General features: G+C 52.5%; 2 protein-coding genes across 5 annotated transcripts; both read right to left on the bottom strand.

Annotated features, from left to right (window-relative positions):
* Positions 1–1,498: 1,498 nt before the first annotated feature.
* Positions 1,499–4,390, bottom strand: TIGD3 (tigger transposable element derived 3). The gene is made up of 2 exons (XM_068555719.1): positions 4,195–4,390; positions 1,499–3,253 (listed from the first exon to the last, which is right to left on the bottom strand). Exon 2 carries the CDS (start codon positions 3,235–3,237, stop codon positions 1,822–1,824), a length of 1,416 nt encoding a protein of 471 aa, XP_068411820.1. The 5' UTR covers positions 3,238–3,253; positions 4,195–4,390; the 3' UTR covers positions 1,499–1,821.
* Positions 4,391–6,221: 1,831 nt separating this feature from the next.
* On the bottom strand, positions 6,222–20,144 carry DPF2 (double PHD fingers 2). 4 transcript variants are annotated; one of them, XM_068554691.1, is made up of 13 exons: positions 20,027–20,107; positions 19,109–19,177; positions 15,229–15,389; positions 14,741–14,848; positions 14,251–14,414; positions 13,314–13,406; positions 13,056–13,134; positions 12,507–12,548; positions 11,349–11,486; positions 11,093–11,221; positions 10,828–10,940; positions 9,871–9,952; positions 6,222–7,524 (listed from the first exon to the last, which is right to left on the bottom strand). In XM_068554691.1, exons 2-13 carry the CDS (start codon positions 19,165–19,167, stop codon positions 7,448–7,450), a joined length of 1,245 nt encoding a protein of 414 aa, XP_068410792.1. In that variant the 5' UTR covers positions 19,168–19,177; positions 20,027–20,107; the 3' UTR covers positions 6,222–7,447. The 4 variants fall into 4 exon arrangements, with proteins under 4 accessions (XP_068410792.1, XP_068410793.1, XP_068410794.1 ...); XM_068554692.1 differs by lacking the exon at positions 19,109–19,177 and having other exon boundaries at positions 20,027–20,144; XM_068554693.1 differs by lacking the exon at positions 12,507–12,548.
* Between the last annotated feature and the right edge of the window lie 794 nt (positions 20,145–20,938).

Here is a 20,938-nt window from a genome sequence, read left to right as displayed (position 1 = left end):
ACGATGAGCCAACCTGAAAGAACGGTCGGTCTTTATTCACTGACCTCACTGACCGCTACTGTCCGAGAGGCAGAAAGAGGCACCAGCTCCCCAGGCGTCCATTTTCCCCAATGGAACAGCACTGGGGAGGGTCAGATGACACGGTCTCCTGCCTCTTTATGGACTGTGGGAGTGGGGTGGGGAGTGGGGGAAGGGAGGGAGAGAAGCATTGGGAGTGAAAGGTACTACATCAAAGAGGAGGAAGGGTCTCAGCCCACGCCCCCAGTAAGGAGGTGCTGGCGAAGCCCCTAGAAAGCGCCTGAGCTGAGGCCGCATGAGGAGGTCCCCGGGCTGGTCTGAGTCTTTGACTGTGATGCTCCCCAGAAAACCACACCGCCCTGGCTTGTGATTCCTGTGGTCGGCCTGAAAGGCCTCATGTAGGATTTTGGCGGGGAGCTGCACTCCTCAGCAGCCAGAGTCTGTCTGCGTCCAAAGTCCTGGTCCTTTCCAGGTAAGCCATCCTCTTCCCATCCTGCTCCCGTGCGTGATCTGGCTCAGGCCTCCCCATCTGTCACTGGGACCAGTGGGAGTTTCTCTGCCTCTAGGTCTCACGTCTTTGACCCACCCTCCACATCTCAGTGTTCTAGAACCTCACAAATGACCTGTCCCCACCATGAGTGAAACCCTTTGGGGGTGCCCCACCACCAGGCTTCGTGGGCTACAGGCGCCTCCTGCTTCCCGGGCCTCCCCGTGCTCTCTCGGGACTGCTGCCTCCTCGCCTGCCGCCCTATCCTCCTTGCCAGGACTATCCTTCCCACTCCTCTGTCTGTCTTTCTGCTGTAGCTCAAAGCTCACCTCCTCCCAAGGCTCCCCAGGGCCACAGCACTGTGCACACGCCTTTATGACGACCCTTAATCACACTCCACTGTCACTGTCTGCAAGGTCCTGCCTGGCAAGGACACCATCTTTGCAACCTTGTCATGCAGGAGGCCTTGCTGAAGAGATGTTGTGAAATGATCACATGAATGAAAAGAAAAAATGAATGGCTATTCCAAATTCTGGCTCCTTTTTTTTGGCCACTCGGCTTGCAGGATCTTAGTTCCGTGACCAGGGATCGAACCCAACCCTCGCCCTCTCAGCAGCGAGAGTGCAGAGTCCTAACCACTGGACCACCAAGGAATTCCCCTGGCTCCTTTTTGTTCCCCTAGAAAGTCCCTAGCCTGTCCCTTCCTTCCTCAGACACCACCCCTACCATGACAATCTGAGAGAGAAATCAGAGCGGCAGAATGTCCTGGGCAATACTTGGGATCTGCCTGTTTGCCCATGAGGAGTCCCCACGTCCTGGGAGTCCCTCCTGCCAGAAGAGGTTCACTACTGGTCATCCGCAGACAGCTCCGGACAGCCGCGTTGCAGCAACCCTCAGCAATCAATTTTAAAAATCTGAGTTGAAAGTTTTCACCCTTCTCCCATGAAAATAACACCCTGGCCTCTTTTCTGATTAAAAACTTTATTTCCAGAAGCAGAACTGTTTTTAACACAGAATTCAAGGGATCGACCTGTCTGTAAAGCCCGAATTCCACCTTCCCAAGTCCCTGACTCCACAGAGGTTCAGAAACTATGCAGCCTAGCTTCACTCCCTGACACCCCATCTTTAGACCCTCTTCTCGGGGCTTGGAGAACTTTCGCTCAGAGCTTAGACTTAGTCTCCCAACTTGTCTCCCTTCAACACCTTTCACAAAAGCTCCATTTCCACGGGAAAGAGACCAGCCCCCCATCTGCCTTCTGAGAGAGGGCGTTTCCATGGGAAACAGGAGAGGAGGGGGTTCCGGCTGGAAGGGCCCTTCACAGGCAGCAGAGTCGCTCCACCTCCTCCTCACAGGCGTAGAAATTTTCAAATAGCTCAGGGGCGGTGCCATTGCACTCAAACCACCTCCTCAACGTGCCCAGAGCCCGGAGCGCGTCAGCTTTGGTGGGCAGGGGCTCGAAGCCGTCCTCTCCGCCCCCCTCCTGGTCTTCAGTGCCCACCTCCTCTTTGCACCCTCCAGACACAGGCTCCTCACCCTCCAGGTCCACAAAGCGGGAAAACTCCTCGAGGCTCAGCCCACCGGGGACGGGTGGCATCTCCGAGGCTGTGTGCGGGGCCAGGGGCGTTTTGCCTGGAGCCAGCCCTTCCTGAACAAAGCTGCTCATGATGAGCTGGAGAGGCACCTTGGCCCAGGCCGCTGCTGCCATGTGTAGAGCGTCCAGCACTGTGATGCCTGCCCCGGCCTCAGCTAGCGATGTGCCAGCCCTCTCGCTCTGGGCGGCAGCCAGCTTGCCCAACAGACGGCGCCGGTAATGGGCCTTAAAGGCCTGGACCACGGAGCTGGGCAGGGAAGGCGTGGTGCTAGCAGCGGACAGAGGCAAGAGCTTCACGTGGCCGAGCCCGGGCAGGCCTGCCAACTCCTCCACCACTCGGGCAGCCAGCAGCAAGGCTACCTGTCGGCCCTGCCGCCCCATGTCCCGATCAAACTGTGCCAACCATTCTGACCAGGGGATGGCCAGGTCAGGGTGGTAGGAGGCGGGCAGGGCCTCACTGCTGACCCCAAAGAAGCATCTTGGGGCAGCCTGGAGCCCACTGACCAACACCCGCCGTTTCTCTGTGCCCCTGCTGTTGGCACACAGCAGCACCTGTACCCGATCACACACACCCACTCTGCCGGGCACTGCCCGATATAGCAAGGGCACTTCAGCACACCCAAAAATGTCCTCTGGGGAGAAATCTTTAAGAGAAAGAGGCAGCTGGGCCTGAGGCGTGGGAGCTGGGGGAGGCGGCTCAGGGGTGAACGGAGGCGCCACTACGTGGCGGGCCCCGAAGCCCACGTTGTTTCGGCGTTTCCAGCGGACCAGCCAGCCGATGCTGGGCACAAAGTCCTGGCCCATGATGTCGGCCAGCTCCTTGGCTTTGTGGAGCAGCATGGGCCCCGTCACGTCCCAGGCCTTGGCCTGGGCAATGTGGTACCAGCAGAGCAGAGCCTCATCGATCCCGCTGTACTTGGACTCCCGCTTGCGTTTGCGCTCCCGGTTGGCCGTGCCACTGCACCAGTCCGCCAGCAGCTTCTCCTTATTCTTGCAGATGCGGGAGATCTGGGGCTGGGAGACCTGGAAGCGCCGGGCCACCTCCGACTGGGACATCTTGGACTCATCCAGCAGTTCCAGCACCTGGATCTTCTCGGCCAGGGACAGGGCGTGAAGCTTCTTCTTGCTGCACAGCTCCATGGCGTCTCCACAGCACCTGTGTGGGGAGGAAACGGTGAGCGGGGGCAACGGTGGAGGCCACTCGTGTTGGGAGAGGAGGTCAGTATGAAAAGAGATGTATGAGGCTGGGAGATAGGATGGTGTCGGGGAGAGGCCAGGGAAGACTGGACCAGCTGGAAGAGGGTGAGGGCACCCTGAGCAGGAGGTGAGAGGGCTGGGCTCAAAGGAAGGGAAATGGCCAGGCTGAGTGAGCAGCGGGCCGGGCACTGATGGGGAGAAATGACAGAACAGAGCCCAGAGGAAGTGGCCCCCCGGTCAGAGGGAGAAGGGAGTCTGGGCTGGGGTTTGGGGGAGAAGGATGAATAGATCCGAGGGAACAGCTGCAGAGGCAACAAAGGAGAGTGGACGGGCGAGGACAGGGGGCCTGGGGCCGAGTGGGGCATGTGTAGGGATAATCAGAGCTGGCGGGGAGGAATCCCCGAGAGGGGGAGGGGGATGGGGATGATGGCCTAGGCTGGATTTAGATGAAGATGTTTGGGGCAGGGTGGTGGAGTGAATGAACAGAATTGAGGTGACAGGTGTACAGACGACAAAGAGGGACGGATAGGGGGCTGAAGGAGCAAGTCTAATTTGGTGCTGGGTCCTGAGCAGGTGAGGCTGGGCCAGGGTCCTGCCTGGAAGGGGAGTAGGAGCACAAGGCCGAAAGGGCAGGTGCACAGGCGACAAAGGGCCAGAGGGGTTAGGAGGCCGCGGGCAGCGAGAGGGGCGGGGTGTCCTCAGCCGGGAGGGTCGTGGCCTGGGAGGGGTACCACGGTGCGGGGACGAGCGTCCGGGACCCAGGCAGGCCGGGAGTCGGGCTCCGCAACCCGGCCGGCCTCTCCCCACGGTGACCCGGGGTCCGTCGGCAGGGCGGACCCAGTCATCCGCCCGCCGGGCCTCCAGGCCTCCCCGCCTCCCCGCCTCCCGCTCCGCACCCACCTCAGGCGCTCGTCCCGCGGCTCCCGCCCCGGCCCCGGCCCGGCTCCCGAGCCCCTATCCCGGCGGCTACGGGAGAGCAGGGGAGGGACGCGCGGAGCGGACAGAGGGGCTGCGCGGGCGACGGGCGCGCGCACAGCAGGACCCCAAGCGCGCCGCCCGCGCCGGGCCCTCTCCCGACAGGGAAGACCGCGGTCCGCTGTTCCGCTCCCACCGCCTCAGCCCCGCCTCGGCCCAATTAGATTGGCCTTCGGTGGCGTCCGTCCCGCCCCTGGCTAAGTCTCATTGGACATAGCGAAAGTGGCGGGTCGCCGGGTCCCCCGGGGGACGGAGCTTCCAGTGCTAAGGGACGGCGAGGCGGATCCCGGACGCGGCGGGAGTCCTGGAGGCGCCGCCAGCCTCAGGGGGTCCCGGCCCTCGGGGCCTGACGAGACTCTGGGCAGCGTGAACGCCGGAGGTCTTCCTAGCCGTGACCCTAGGCAGCTGCCTCATCTGCCAAACAGGTCTAATACCCCTCATCGAGTGGTTTTTTTAAAAATGGAAGGTTTTAAGCTACACAAAAGATGTTACCATGGACAGCAGTGGCCTCACGTCTATCAGCCCGGCTACAATAAACTACTTGCTTGGGGCCAGTTCTGGTTTAGGGTGAGAAAAGTCTAATTTTTTTTTTTTTTTGGCCATGCCACGCAGCATGCGGGATCTTAGTTCCCCAACCAAGGATCGAACCCGTGCCCCGGCATTGGAAGCGTGGAGTCTTAACCACTGGACAGCCAGGGAAGTCCCAAAGACTAATTTTTATTTAGTTTCGGTACCTGTTGGCAAGATTCTAGTTCCCAAACTCAAGATTTAATATTATTCCCTTCCTTGGTAGCCTTCAGTTCTTTGCAATCAAATATAGACTTTCTAACCTGGGGTCTAGTGCTCCCCATTCAGATCTAGCCTGCTTTCCTCTCCCTTCACAGCTCTGATTGGAGGGCTGGGGCCACAGATGAGTCCCCTTTCTCACAGCTTCCCTTCCCATCCCAATCCTGATCCCTCTTCCACCCTGCTGGTATGCCATCCTAAATCCACCTCCTGCAAACTTTCCAAATTTCCTCTCACTTATGCCTGCTAGTGTCCTCATCAGCATTCTCATTTCTTACATTTTTCGTCTATCTGTTCTGGCCTTAGACTACTGAACCACCAAGGATCATTTCATTGCTTTCCTCCCTCTGCTCCAGGCCTACTTCCATGTAAAGGCACGAGGATGGGGGCGGTGTTGTCCCTAACACAGTTCCCAAACTAGAGCACCCTGCTTACTTAACTGAACACAAGGGCCTAGGCCACACCTTTCAGTAGGAAACAGTGGCTTTCAGACTGTCCCAGAAAACCTTAAAGATACTTCAGGGGGTTCATAACTGATTCAAATCTTTAAAACGGCTGCAGGAAAAGGAAACATTTTTGTACATGTATATACGCCTGGAGGAAGGCTGCAGCGCTGCGCTATGGGCTGAGTTCATGCACACTGCGTACAATGAAAGTACGTCAGGCAAGCAAGGCTGAGGTATCTCTCTGCTCATGTTCGTTACTCGTACAAAAAGGTTTCATGTGTTTCACTGTGATGTCATTAATTTTCCTGTCATTATAATCAAGCTTCTGGACCTATTTTTAAGTATCTGAAATCGCAAGGTCAACTGTTACAAACCTGTCACCACTTGCATATACAAATCCAGCAGAATTTCCTCCAAACCAACAAAAATACAGAAATAAACAGGATTTTAACGTTATTTTTTAACCCAAATTTTGTATTAATCAAAACAACTTCATTGTTCTTTATAAAAAAATTGTTATAACCTAATTTACATAAGAAATTAAAACAAATACCCAATTTTATATCAACTTAATCTATTGAGGTTAAGCAAACATTTTAATTTGGGGTAAAAGCTATGCTTCAAAACATTTAAAAGCCACTGTCCTAAGGAAGAAAGTTTTAGGATGAAGTGGCCTTAACCAGGAAAGGGAGTCTGGAGATAAACAATCCAGCAGAGGGCTCTGTGTAAAAATGTTTATTTGTACTAATGCTTAGAATACAGGAACTAAAGAAAGAAAGAAAAAAAGACACCTCAACTCCAAAATGACAGTGAATTAGGGCCTGCCCACAGCCAAGGGGAAGGACACTCCAGGGTGTCCTGGCATGGACTGTCCCCGCCCCCCACACTACTTAATGTGTCACCAGGCAGAAAATTGAAGAATCAGGGTGCGAAGACCTTACCAGCTGCTAGCGAGTGTGCCAGGGAAGAAAGGGATGTCTATGTGGCTTCCCCACCACCCAGGAGCCAGGATACACAGAGCAGGAGGCAGAGGCTCCCAATTCAGTTAAGGGCAGGAGCTGAATGCCCAGGTCCAGGAAGAACAAAAAGGGGGTTTCGGAGGTAGGCTTTTTCATCGAGTTAAAAAACAGGCACATTATCCAACATCTCCCTGTGGCCCCCAAGCAGTTGGCCTGGCCCCCTAATGCTTCCCCTCTCCCCACAAAACCAAAGGGAATGAGGGGAGGCAGAAGACAGGAAATAACAAGGGTGGGGAATGCTTCAGTCACTAGAGACCAGCGCCCGTGACAGTGAGCCAGGCAAGCACAAGGAACAATCAGGTGAAGCTGCTACTCCCCGTGGGGTGGGGTGGTGGGAATGGGATAGAGCCAGGAGGGTGACCAAGAGCATCCTGGCTCAGGCAAAGGATCCTGGGTAGCAGGAACAGAGAGCCGCAGAGAGCCACTCTGGGGGAAGGAGGCTGTGAGGCTAAGCAGCACAGAGGGCACCGGAAGCTTCTTGCAAGCTTGCTCAGTTCTCACTCCCAGCTGCTCTGGCAGAGGCCCCAGCCTGGCTCACCTCCAGGGGAAGGGGAAACCCTGGGGACCAGAGTGGAGGCAGAGCTGAGAGAAGTGGGCTGCTCTCCCACTCTTTCTCAGAGGACACGGTTTGAACCCTGTGAATACCAGGGCCGGGGCCCGAGGCAGACAGAGTGAATGCACTTCATGGAGAACAGTGAGGAGCTGGGCCCACAGGTGTGCCTTGGGGCAGAGCGATGCTCTGTTCTCCCTGAGGGCCTGGGGCCAGAGGCGGTCAGAGCTGCCACCTCAGCTTGCTGCTGCCAAAGGCAGGTTGGCACGACCTCCCCGAGGTTCTCTGGACTTGTGAAAGAGATTAGGAAGGGAAGGTGGGTATGAAAAACAGGAGAGAAACAGCCCTAGATGTATGGGGGATCGGGGGTGGCCACATCAAGAGGAGTTTTGATTCTGGTAGATGGAAGCTTTCTCCTTCAGCAGGTCCAGACACAAGTGGCAGCTCCAACTTCCTGCAGAGAAGAATAACGGGGTTAGGAGGGGCCCCGCACAATCCTCATCTGCTGTCCTTCTACTCCCCACACCTCACCTCCAGTAGCAGGATTGGCTACAGGTAGGATGGGAGATGTCCTGCAGTAGCAAAGTTTCACAGTTATCCTGAGCAGGGAGGAACTCTAGGTCTCCAAATATCATGAAAAATAATTCTCAATGGAGATATAAGAAATAATCGCCTGGAGGCCTATTTCAGAATACAGACGCCTCTTGGCCTATTAAATCAGAATCACTAAAGAGGACCTGGGTAGAGATAACTTTCTAAAGCTTTAAAAAGCTTTAAACTTGTGATTACAGAAGAACCAGACTTCATTCTCAGGGCCCTGAAGGTTAGAATAAAGATCATGAATAGAGGCTCTAGAGAAACCAATATTGATTCCACATAAGACAGCTTTCTGTGAAGACCACGGAAACATGAGAAGGGCTCCCCACCGTCACTAGGTGTCTGAGCAGAGGCTGAGGACCCAATAAGAGGAAAGGGGGCCAACTATGATGACCCAACTTGTTGTGACCCAAGTCTGGTTTCATAGAAAAACAGGAAATAATGTCCCTTATGAGAAAAATAACTAGCTCATACCTTGTTTATTAATATTTGCTATGGTTGGATTCTTCTATGCTTTTTTTGAGAAACAAAATTAGCCCTTAATGCCTTGAAGTTATAAGCATAATTGTACATATGTGTATTCGAACATTATTCTGGGGGAAAGAATCCACAGCTTTTATCAGCTCTTCAGAGATATGTGACTCTCAAAAAGGTAAGATCCTTTCTGACCCAAAGGTAAATATGCAGCAGTTGATAAGCTTTTCTGTAAGTAGCCAGAGAGCGTTAACTACTTGAGGCTTCGTGAGCCACATACAGTCTCAGCCACATCTTTTTTTTAAAAAAACCTCTCTTTAAAAATGTAAAAGTCGGGCTTCCCTGGTGGCACAGTGGTTGAGAATCTGCCTGCCAATGCAGGGGACACGGGTTCGAGCCCTGGTCTGGGAAGATCCCACATGCCGCGGAGCAACTGGGCCCGTGAGCCACAATTACTGAGCCTGCGCGTCTGGAGCCCGTGCTCCGCAACAAGAGAGGCCGCGATAGTGAGAGGCCCGCGCACCGCGATGAAGAGTGGCCCCCGCTTGCCGCAACTAGAGAAAGCCCTCGCACAGAAACAAAGACCCAACACAGCCATAAATAAATAAATAAATAAATTAATTAATTAATTAAAAAAAAAAAAAAGTAAAAGTCATTTTTAGCTTGTGAGCTATATGTACTAGCTGCAGCTAGGTGTGGCCAGAGGGTCATAGTTTGCAAACCCCTGACCTAGAGCCTAGACCATCTGATGGTTCTACGGGGTCCCCCTGCGAGCTGCCTGCAACTCTCCACTACCTCAGTGTCTGACAGCACTTCATTAGGAAAGCCTTTCTACAGTTAATGTAGAATTGTGCCTGTGAACTGATATTTTATGATTTAAAAAACCCAAAAAACACACTACTTCTCCTCAAACATGGCATGACAGATGAAACTTATAAACGCGGTATGACAGATGAAAAAGCTGAGTGCTCCCCTGCAGCTGCTAAAGGACCCTCAGACTTTGTTAGTGGCCTCCTTCTCTAGGGGGTGACAGCAGTCTGACCTACACTACAAGTCAGCCCACATCACACAGTGAGCCACTTTCTCTCGCCTGTAATGCTGGCCCACATCCTTTGTCACAGTAACAGCTACTAGGCATTTGTGTCCTCCTGAGTAAGCTTGTGAATTTCTATAAAGGAGGGGCTTCGGCACAGACACCTGGCTGGAAGAGGACTTGCGGCGAGGCAGCCACTTTTTGGTGTCACCACTGGTTTTGTCGAAGACCTTCCATAAACTTGAAGCATCGTTAAGCACTGCTGGAGGGCCAGAGTGACCCACTCAGGCTCCAGGTTCAACTCCCTCCCCCGCACACTGGCAGAAACGAACGCTCACATCTGTCGAGAGTGGAGTGCTAAAACTAGTCTCGCGTCAGACAAACTACGAACTGAGTTTCTTAGACTTGTTGGAGGAAAACAAATCTCTCCTTCTGGTAATTATTCTCTGCTCAGCATCTGTTTTCTCTCAGGCTGTCGATTTTCTGTGTTTGTAAATGTTACCTGGTGATAATGTACAAACATTAAAGCCTCAAAGTTGCAATGCTAGGAAAGCACTCTGAACTGAGTGAAGGCAATGTGCCTACTCCCTAATCTGAAAGAATGTATCACTGATATGAGAACTCAATTACCGTACAGGTGATTTTCCAAGTTACTAATAAAATACTTGTTCTGAGTAAGAGATCAGGGAAACCTACCTTCAGGAGGCTCAGACATAGACGGGGTGAGACAATACATGTGGTAGCCACGATCGCAGTCATCACAGAAGAGCAGCTGGTCCTAGAGAAGGCAAGATGGAAGAGGAGGGGGGAGGTGAATGACTAACGGGCCTCAGCTGGGCTGCTGGGGACAGGTAGGAAGGAGGGCTTCTGCAGACACGGCTGCTAATTCCAGGAGGGGCAGGATAGATGGCAGTAAGAACAGACATGGGACCCTCTGGACAGAAAATCACTGCTGTCCACTTCCACCCAGACAGAGTCACTACTGTCATCCCACCTGGACGCCACCAGCCACCTAACGGATCTCATGGCCTCCACATTGTTCCCTCCCAATCTGTTCTCCACAGAGCAGCCAGTTACCTTTTTAAAATGTAAGACAAACCACATCACTCCTGATTAAACTCTCAGACCTGAGGGCACCTGCCTTCCAGTCTCATCTTTTACTTGCTCTCCCACTGCAGGAGGGCTCCAGCTGGCCACAGTGGCCTCAATCCACCCAGTGTGTCCACCTTTAGGCCTTTGTGCTGGCTACTCTTTCCTGGGAATACTCTCTCTCCAAATCTTCCTGGACTGTCTCCTTTGTATCATCCAAACCTTGACACCAACATCACCTCCTCAGAAAAGACCTCTATCTAAATCAGTTATCCAGTTACTCTCTGCCACATTACTAGTTTCATTTTCTTCATGGAATATCATAAAAACGTCACCCATTTCCTTGCTTACTGCTTGTTCCCGCAAGAATGTAAACCCCATGAAAGCAGGGACCTTGTTTGTCTTTAGCGTGCTTATTGCCTAAAACAGTGTCTGACACAAAGTCGGTACTCAGTGAACACCTGCCAAACAAATCAAAGTTCCCACGGGTGGAAAGTACAGTTAAAAGCTGAGCAGGAGCGTGCTGGGGGCGGGGGGCGGAGGGGGACGGGACGACACACGCACATCGTTCTCGGAGGTGCCACAGATGTTGCAGCACTTGCACTCGATGCACTGCCAGCGGTAGGTCTTCACTGCTGCCATCATCACGGGGGTGAACTGGAGGCAGGACGGATGCCCTGTGGGGGGGAGCAAGTGAAACAGGCAGCCGGAGATCGGGGAGAAGCGAGGTGACCTGGTTGACTGTGACAGCCACTGGATGCTGGCAAGCCACGAGCCCCTCGGGGACTGGGTGCCGGCTAGGGCTGCCCTGGCCCTGGGTTGGAGGTACCTGAGCGGCCACAGTCAGAACAGGACACCAGCTCCTCGGGCTGTCCTGTCTTCTTGTTGATCTTGGAGTCCCCCAGGCAGAAGTCACAGTAATTGTTGGGCAGGGCCAATCCATCGGGACCCTTCTTGGCTACAGGGAGAAAGGAAAGAACTTTCATGATACCCATGTGGGCCTCTGGGTCTCTCAACATCCCGGCAGGGAGGGCTTTTCATAACCAGGCCGACTCCTGCTTGCCCCACCTCTGACACCAGCTTACATTTCTGCTCCTCGGACCTCTGGGAAACCGGGGTGGGTGGCTGCGAGTCTTCCTTGTCCTCGCCCTCCTCCTCAGCCAAGTGGGAGTGGGCATAGTGGTAACTGAGGCCTGGTCGGTTCTTGTAACGTTTTCCACAAACTAAGCGCGGAGAAGATTGCAGAGAAAGGTGTCAGGATCCCAGAGTGCCACATCCCTGCCCCTCTAAGCTGTGGGCTCCACCTGAGGCAGAGGTAATCACCCCCATCAGCTCTGCTCAGGGACAGGCCTTTAGTGACAGCCACCTCCCCTTGGCCAGGAACATCAGGCCTGGGGCTCTCCAGCTTCCATGGCTCTTCTCCCTATTAAACCCCAGCCCATGGCCGCCTCTACTCCTCCACGTAGGCTGTCTGGGAGGCTGAGCCCTTGCCCCATCACCGCCTGCCCTGGGAATAGTCTGGGGAGCTCCAGGTCAGGAGGGAAAGGAAATTTCTATAGTCTTGCAATATGGCAGGAAGGAGGAAAGGTAGCAGAGACTCCGAACTTTTTTACCTCTCAGTAAATGAAGGAGGCTCGTGCTACTCCACATATAACATAGCCCATCTCTGCCCAGATAAAGGAGCTAGGCGGTGGATCTCTTGGGCATAACCTACCAACTGAGTCTGCTGGGGTAGCCGTCTCCCAAAGAAACTCAAAGACACTCCCACATCAGTGCCCTGCCCAACCCCCCCAGCCCCCAACCAGCAAGGAAAGCAGATCCCCATGAGGCATCTCAGTTTTGAGCAGTGATACCAAGAAGAGCAGGGGGCAGCAGGAAAGGAACAGGGAAGGGATGGGAGGAGGGGGTGGCGGGATGATGGGGAACGTTAGCTGACCACTCTGTGTCCGTTTTGGGGCAGGGGGAGCAAAGGGATCTGTTTGTAACGGGTTCCTTGTAATGCTTTTGAAGCCACCCCATGCAGTGGGCCCGAGCAGCCCTAGGAGCAACTTTGTGGGAGACAAGCAGCGGTAAAGGCAGCTTCCAGGACTGTGAGGAGCGGAGCACAGTAGAAGGTCCATCGCTCCTATCCCCATGCCATTCCAGAGACTTTAAGACTAGCATCACAGATGAGAAAGGCAGGAACAAGGGAGGAGGGAAAAAGGGATAGGAAAACCAAAAGTCTGAAAAGTTGAGAGAGCTACCTCTCTGGGGCGCTTTCGAGGTATGCTTTTGTTTGAAACTATCTGAAAGACAGAAAGAAAAGTCATGAGAAGAAGGCCTTGATACACTTGAGACAGGTGCGGCAGCAGCAGGAAAGCGGAGCAAACGAGAGAGAAACCCCAGCGGTAATGGTGCTCCCGGGGTGGAGGGACAGAAGTGGGGCAAGAGAGAGAAAAGGGGGAGAGAGAACAGACATTGAAAAAGTCAGTGTTGGACTCCTGGGGCCCTGACTTGATTGGGGCCAGCAGACCTGGATGCCACCTATTTGAGGCCAACCCTGCCTGCTGTGTGTACCCCTCAGGGGTACCCCCACCCTGAGGACAGCAATCTCCCCCAGAGCATGCAGGGCTCACCCACCATGGAGCGGAGGCCAGGGCCTCTCAGGGATCTCAGAGGGAACCAGTCAGCAGGCAGGACAAGAGTCCAGGCTTGTTTTACCACTTTGAACAAGAACACAACCTTCCCTCCTCTCATATCCTGAGGAGCTGGGTCCAAGGCAAGGACTACCCACCCACTCGTGAGGCACTCACTGTCACAGGCATAGGGTTTATCTCGATCCTCCAGGATGGAAGCGTCCAGCTTCTTACGGGCACTGCCCACACCTTTACCCTGTGAAGAAGAGCAAAAAGATGCCCTTAATAAGGTGTCTAGGCCTGAGGAGTTAGACTCTCCTGGAAGCTGGCTGCTAATCTCACTCAAGAGGGAAAATGGCAACAACAGGCAATAAAACAGTGGGACTGTGCAGGCTACCTGAGCCCCCAGGCTGCAGGTAGCACTTGGCCCCTCACCTTGGACTTCCCCTTGCCCCGACGCTTGGGAGTGTCTTCTTCATAGTCCTCATCATCGAGGTCATCCAGGAAGTCATCCGGTTCTAGGATCCGCTGAGTGGACAGGAAGATCAGGATGGGCAGAAATAAGGAACATCCAAAAGCTCCCCGACGATGGGACGGGCCCAGGCCGCCCACAGCCTCCTCTGTGACCTGGTCCCTCCACTCCAGCCTCACTCCGCACTGCTGTTCTTTCAGTGCTTTGGGCTCTCCTTCCTCTGTGCCTCTCTTCATGTTGCTCCCCTAGCCTGGAATGCCTTTCCCATCATCTCCAAGTGGCTAAATCAAGCCCCATGTTTTCATAAAACTTTCCCTGATACCCCAAGTAGCTGTGGCCTCTCCTGCCTCTGATCTGCCACCTTAGGTGCATGTTAGTGGTGGTTCCCTTCCGACACCTCACTTCCCAGATTTAAATTAGAGCTTTCCTGCTTACTTGGGTGGCCTGGTGGGAAGTTTTTGTTTTTCACTGATCTGCTGCAGCCTCCCTATATGTGAAATGGGCAACAATACCTATTTCATAAGGTTGTAGAGACTGGAGAAGATGATGGAAAAGCACTTAGCACAGTGCCTGGCATATTTTTAGCTCTTATTATTTTTATGTACAGTTTTATCTTCCTTGTTGGCAGGGACCAGGTCTGCATCACCCATGAAACCCCAGGCACCAAAAAACTTTGGTGGCAACAGAAGATGAATGAGAGTCTGTAGTTAGAAGGACAGGAGCAGGAAAGACTGGAAGGTAACAACGAAGTTCTCATTAAGGAATGGAGCAGGAACAGAACTCCAGGCGGCTGCCTCCAGGCCCACAGCTTCTACTTCTATTCTGATTACTGGGTGGCCTCTGATGAAGAGGAGACTGAATTCCATCAAAGTTCCCTTAACCACAGTGTTAATCTTGTACCTTCCGTGCTCGACTGTTCGTCACCGGAAACTCGCCCAGGCTGTCATCATCAACTCGGGGATCTGGGGCGCCTCGCTTCTCCAGGGGGTCGGTGCGCAACAGAGCCTCTAAACTACTGCCGTCCTGAGAGATCAGCCCCTCCTTCTTCAGGGTCTGGTCGGTGTCTGCAGGCAAGGCCAGGAGGAGGCGAGGCTCAGAAGGGCTGAAAGCAGACCTCTCCGGGTGTTTAAAGTGCTAGACCAGCCACTAGCCAGTCACTGTCTTCTGGTCTCTGGCTGCCCAGGGACCAAGACACCGTGGTTCACTTGGCACCGTAACTTATCTGTTTACCTGTCTCTTCCATTTGACTGAGCTCTTTACAGAAGGAATCACATCTCATTCGTTTTAGTATCTTTAGGATCTAGCACTGGGCCTGGTACGTAACAGGTGATTGGCAGGCCTCCTACTACACAGCAGGCTATGCCCCTGCTCAGGGAGGAGTGCGCTTTACCTGGTTTAATAGATGGGAAAGAGAGTCTTGGATCCTCAGGAGGGTGGGCTCGCCGCTTTTTCCGCCAGCGCCGGGCAGGGTAGGAGTACAGCTGCCCAGAGGCCAATCCTGTGGAAGGGAAAAAGAGAGAGAAGTCAAGACCTAACCCTGGGAAAATAATACCAAACACTTTCTGCATGAGTAGGCCCTGACTGAGTTCTAGAACAAGGGAGGAATGTGGACAGTGAGGGCCTGGGGACGGGGTGGGGACAAGAAAAAGAGATGTAAGCTCAGAGGCCTTGGCTAACACATAGCTCTCCAGAAGCCCAACAAGAGCTTCCGCAGCTCAGCCCTGCAGAAAACAGAGACGCTTCATCCTCCCTGGGCTTCTAATCATGGGAAGACTATAATCATCCATGGGTGGAAGGCAGTAAGGAAAACCCTTTCAGCTGCTCATCCCCTAAGATGAGGAAGCTTCTTCCTCCTTGTGCTCCTGAGTGGACCCTCACCTGGACCGCGGTGTCGCTTTTCCATCCAGATATAACAGTTGCTCTGTGCTACTCCGGTCTGTGAGTCCAAGAAAGGCAGGCGCACGCTGCGCTCAGCACAGAGGCGGGCATTGTAATTGTGGCACTGCTCCATTGCATCTTTGTAATACTGCTCCCCAAGGCTGCGGGAAAGACAAAGATCGGGGTGTGTGTGTGTGTGTGTGTGTGTGTGTGTGTGTGTGTGTGTGTGTGTGTGTGTGTGTGTGTGTGTGTGTGTGTGTGTGTGTGTGTGCGCGCGCGTGTGTGTGTGCGTGCGTGTGTGTGTGTGCGTGTGTGCGCGCGTGCGTGTGTGTGCGCGTGCGCGCGTGTGCGTGTCGGGCTGGTGCTGAGCTATCCCTTTCACTTGCCATCTGCTTCTCTAGAAGGCTCAAGGGACTCGGAGAGTGTCACTCTGCTTTTATTTGCTACCATTTCTGCCTCATGGGACACCAAGCCCCTTCACTAAGCCATTATGAGGAAAGGTACTTTACAAATAAATTACCGCCAGGAACACAGGATTTCATCATGTGTCTAATTGGACCTTAGTCTAACCCACAAAGAGGGGAAGAAAATAATGTTCATTCTGTGCCTCTCAAGAGTATAACCCTGTGCTAGCCAAGATACTATTTCTCTTAACCCTCAGGATTCTGAGAAGCAGAGGTTAGCTCCTTTTTACAAATGAGAAAAGAGTTCAAAAAGGTCTGGGGGACTTATGAAACTATATTTAGCAAACTCTATACAAACTCTATCTATACAAACTATCTATACAATGAAATTCTACTTAGCCATAAAAAAAAAAAAAAAAAAGAAGGAAGCTCTTCGTGTACTAACATTAAACAATCTCCAAGATAACTAGAAAAAAAAAAAGGTACAGGGCTGAGGAGTGTTATAGGATGCCACCATTTATGTAGCCAATTGGTGGAAAAGAAACTGTAGGCCTCCAAGGAGAAAAACCAGGTGACTAGGGGACTTTCTCCTATGTGCCATTTTATATCTTCTGAATTTTAAACTAGGTGCTTAGCCAACTAACTAATTCTATATACTAATTCTACAATCAATGGAAAACATCAGAAATACTTGAACACTCTCGAAGACTACTTTCTACTGAGTACCATTACACTGATACAAAACCTGTTTCCTCAAAGGCCTATCCTAGGCCCTTCTCCATTCTCACACCATCAAATTTTTTAGGAAAGAAACTTCTTGGACTCAAAAGATTCAATTTGAAATCTGATTTTTTAAAGTGCTTTAAAAAGCCGCAAAACTGCACAGTGCCAGGAGTTATCTGGTTCTAAGAAACATGTATGGGCTTCCCTGGTGGTGCAGTGGTTAAGAATCCACCTGCCAACGCAGGGGACACGGGTTTGATCCCTGGTCTGGGAAGATCCCACATGCCACAGAGCAACTAAGCCTGTGCGCCACAACTACTGAGCCTGCGCTCTAGAGCCCGCAAGCCACAACTACTGAAGCCTGTGCACCTAGAGCCCGTGCTCCGCAACAAGAGAAGCCACCGCAATGAGAAGCCCGCGCACTGCAACAAAGAGTAGCCCCGGCTCACCACAACTAGAGAAAGCCTGCGCACAGCAACAAAGATCCAACGCAGCCAAAAATAAAAGTAAATAAATTAAGAAGCACGTATATAGAACCAATCTTGTTCTCATGCTTCAGGGTTTAACAAGTACTTTAGTATGGGAACTTTAACTATATTCACATTTATATATCCAATCAATCTCAAAATAAACAAAATGAGGGCAGAGATGATTTCTTTCCCACAATATCCTCAGTACCCATGATGGTGTCTGAAACATCTTGACTAAGGAGTAAAAAGACCTGGCTTGGCTGCAAGTCACCACATAAACGTGGACATTGAATCAACCTACATGGACCCCAGGTTCCTATGCTATTGACTGGGGAGGCTGAACTAGATAAGCTCTGACATATTCTACAAGAGGGAGACTCCTAGCAAGAGAAGCTGAACCGAGGTCCTCTGTTGTTTATGTCCATAACTCAAGCTACAGCAACAAACCCTTCTCTGGAATCTGAGGGGGGCTTTCACTGGGCAGCCACAATAGACCACTTAGGCACAGCTTAGCACATTCCCAGCAACTGAAAAAGACACACACTGCACACACATCTTGTGACACCACAAGACAGCCTGGCTTGATTCAATGAGCCGTAATGACTGTAATTTGAGGTAGGCATGAATCTTGTATTGGAGAGTAGAGCGAAGGGAAGAGGCTCATATTTGCTCGCCTTTAGGAGGCAGCCATGTCCTCACTAAACAGAGGAAAACTGGATAAACAAGGCTGAGTGCAGCAGCTCCTTTGTTTCCACTGATGGGAACTGACACTGACACTGTAAGTCAAATGGAAGGAAGGGCTAGACAGGCTGAGAGCTGCAAAGTCAGAACAAGGAAGCTGGAAACAGCTGGGGGGGATGGATGAGAGATGTTCTATCAAAGCTCTTGTGAGTTAAGTGGGATTTCGGAAGGTGGGGCAAACTGTCTCGTGAGTAAGAGAGCTGAGAATGAAACACCAGTTGGAGGAAGAGAGGATCTGATGAGGATAGAGCAAGAGAGAATGAGAGAGATCTCTTAAGAATCTAAGGCTCCTGTTTCAAGAAATTTCAAGGTAACATCATTCTCCAGATCTCGTTACCTAACTCAGAGGATTTCAAAACCAGTCAGCAACCATAGCTATTTTATACTATTATTTTGCCCTAGTAAGACCCCTTAAAGATTGTTTCAATTCTGACACCACATTTGGGAGGGACAGAGAATTTATAAACAGGGCAATTCTTCTCCCAGAACAAGATGCAAGTCAGAAAAGATGAGCTAGCAGTCCTGACCTTGATGTATAACCTCAGCTGTCAGAAGACTAGGCACACCATGATCAAGAGAAGCGCCAGAAAAGCACCTCTTTCCAGGATGAGAATGGTACAGGAAGACTGCAAGTCCCTTCTTAAAGGGCAAGTTCTGTAGGGAAATGTATTAACTGTGGTCCACAGCTCTCTGCAGCTAGAAATGAGGAGGAGAAAGTTGGTTTCTCATTACTGGTATTCAGGAACCAGTGGCTGGTGACCCTCACGATCTCTACAGTTCTTTAAAGAGAAATAAGAAGTCGTGCTCTATTTAAATGGCCAAACCCTCATTTCTAACATCACACAAAAGGGTTGCTAACCCTATTTCCCAGATGAAAGTCTTCCAACATAAAGAATCTCATTACATATAACTCTTAAACCTAGGCTAGTCTGACATTCCCCCAGTACAGTAAGGTTTCCAAGGTAGAAGCTTTGATTCTTTTTCGAGAAGCATGAAACCTGTGTAAAACCTCCCCTTACAATGGGACAGGGGGAGTCAACAAAGAGAAAGGTAGGGAAACAAAGAAAGAACATCTGAGTCAGGAAGGATAACTATATAAATGGCAGATCAACAGCATCATTTCTAAATTGAGGGAAATGTCAGCTTGAAGAGAGAGCTGGGGAAACTGGAGTGGGCAGATCAGAGAGAAAGATAATAGTGTTGGGAGGAGGGGTGGCTGAAAGAGGCAGCAGGACGGAGCTGAAAGCAAGTTAAAAAAAAAAAAAAAAACCCACAAGAGGAGAAGGAGAAGGCACTTAGCTTAATGGAAGTGGGAAAGCATTCTCAAAGAAAAGGCTCCAGGCAGGGGGAGGGAGAGAAGCAAATGTACCCTTAAAAAGGGCTCTTGGGAAGAATGGGGCTCAGCCCACCACAAAGACAGATGAGAAGCTGTGAGTCCTTTAGAAGAGTTCCCAAACCTTTACCTCGTCATTCAGTCAAAATCCAAAACTAGACACCTAGACAGCTCTCAATTTTCCTACCTCTGCAGCCAGCCAAACTTACCCATTAAAGGAGCTTGCTGTATTCGCCCACGGGGGGCATGAACCCACTGCAAAATTCATTCAGATTCTTCTGCAGGGAGGAGGCTGGGTTACATCAAGTCCCAAGGCATCTTTAACTCACAGCTAACAGGCCATTCTCCATTTACCCAACAACCATTAACTTTAACCTTGCTCGAAATCTACCCAGCCCAAGAGTATTGCAGAGCGAAGACGGGCGGCCTAGATGCCCATCTGGGCGGCAGGGCGGCCTGGACCGCGTCCGTCCAATGCCCGCTTTTGGATGGCTGGGATTGGGCGGCGCAAAGGCCCTACTCCCTGAAGTTCTTTCCCTCTGTATCTGCTCCTCAACAAATTCTTCCCAAGAATATTTTTGGTCTCGGGTACCTGATACTCAAGGACCACCCGCTCCCCCTCCCCCCCGCCCCGGAACATCACGGGGTTGTTTAGAATAAAACAGCCCAGAGTGCTTAACAGCGCCAGGGCTGCCGAGCCTGCTCTTCCAGGGCCGGTTGCGTGCAGCCGATGAGAAGGGGTCGGCGGCCGGGCCACTCCCGGGTCCGCCCTCTGCCTGGCTCCCCCGGACTGAGGCGTCTCGGGAGCGAACCCGGGACCGTCTCTCGTACGCAACAAGGGCGCCATACTCTGGAAACCCTCAGCATGAAGGCAGCGCCCAGACCGCATAGCCCCACAGGGAGGCTGCCCGTTAGGGGCTCCCGTGGGCCACCCTCAGGGCCTCCACAAGTTTCCAAAGAAGCGCAACGTCTTCTCCGGAGTCTCCTGTTGCCCTCCCCACTAGGAGTCGCAACAAGGCCTTCCCGGGCACGTCCCTCTCTCCGCCTCGTCCCTTCCCATACCGCCCCCTGCTCCCAGGCCCCTTACAAGACCTCCCGGCCTAGGAGAGATCGAAACGGCCACTCACAGCTTCACTACATTTTCCACCACAGCCGCCATCTTCCCGGCTCCTTTCCCTCAGGCCGGGAGGCCCGAAGCCTGCAGCGCGCAGGCGCTGGGGCCGCACGGGGAACCAGTTTCCTCGTCCTTCTGCGCAGGCGCCGCCCGGGCGCGCCCGCCCGAGAGCGAGCGACGGAGAACGAGCTACTTGCCGGGTCTCCGGGGCCAGGGAGACGAGGGACGAGTGCGCAGGCGCGACGAAGACGGGCGCGCGTCCCGAGACTCCTGCTCTAGCTCTCCCTCTTCCACCTGGTGGAGTGGGAGGAGAGAGGGAGGGTCTGGGCCCGTCCAAAAATGTTAAGGTGAGAGGTTGGTGAGAACTGGCAGGTCCAGAGGTGGCCTAGATAGAGTTCATGCGTCCTGCTACCTCGCAGACCTTTCTTTAACCTCGTGGTTAACCCTTTACCCTCACTTACAGGCCAGGGGTTGGTGGGTACCCGAAGGTAAGAGGAGTGAACAGTCCACTTGGGCTGCCAAACATGTGCCCTTTTTAGGGAGGGGGAAATTAGCTCCCAGAACCTGGCAGATCTTTGGCCTGAATATTGGGGGTCTGACAGAAGTTCCCCCACCTTCCTGCCACCATATCAAGCCACCAACTTAATTGATGCCCGCCTCTTCTCCCTTGCTTCCTACTCCCAAGCTCGTTCCCTCCATGAAGAACTTCCCTCCTGCAACTATCTTCTGTACCATTTATTTCTCCTTCACTATTTTTTTAAAATTTTATTTATTTATTTATGGCTGTGTTGGGTCTTCGTTGCTGCATGTGGGCTTTCTCTAGTTGCGGCGAGCGGGGGCTACTCTTCGTTGAGGTGCGCAGGCTTCTCATTGCGGTGGCTTCTCCCGTTATGGAGCACGGGCTGTAGGCGCGCGGGCTTCAGTA

Source organism: Eschrichtius robustus, chromosome 11, assembly GCF_028021215.1.
Source record: "Eschrichtius robustus isolate mEscRob2 chromosome 11, mEscRob2.pri, whole genome shotgun sequence".
NCBI classification, from domain to species: domain Eukaryota; kingdom Metazoa; phylum Chordata; class Mammalia; order Artiodactyla; family Eschrichtiidae; genus Eschrichtius; species Eschrichtius robustus.
Note: the sequence above shows the minus strand (reverse complement) of the source record. Positions and strands in the feature narration are given on the sequence as shown.

What these genes read in the sequence shown, in the direction of transcription:
- TIGD3 (XM_068555719.1), bottom strand. Translation starts at nt 3,237, where the DNA reads ATGGAGCTGTGCAGCAAGAAGAAGCTTCACGCCCTGTCCCTGGCCGAG.
- DPF2 (XM_068554691.1), bottom strand. Translation starts at nt 19,167, where the DNA reads ATGAATTTTGCAGTGGGTTCATGCCCCCCGTGGGCGAATACAGCAAGC. An exon ending in AAAGCGACACCGCGGTCCAG is followed by an intron (nt 14,849 to 15,228) that starts GTGAGGGTCCAC and finishes TCCCTTCCACAG; the next exon opens with GATTGGCCTCTGGGCAGCTG. An exon ending in TATGTCTGAGCCTCCTGAAG is followed by an intron (nt 7,525 to 9,870) that starts GTAGGTTTCCCT and finishes TCTTCTCTGCAG; the next exon opens with GAAGTTGGAGCTGCCACTTG.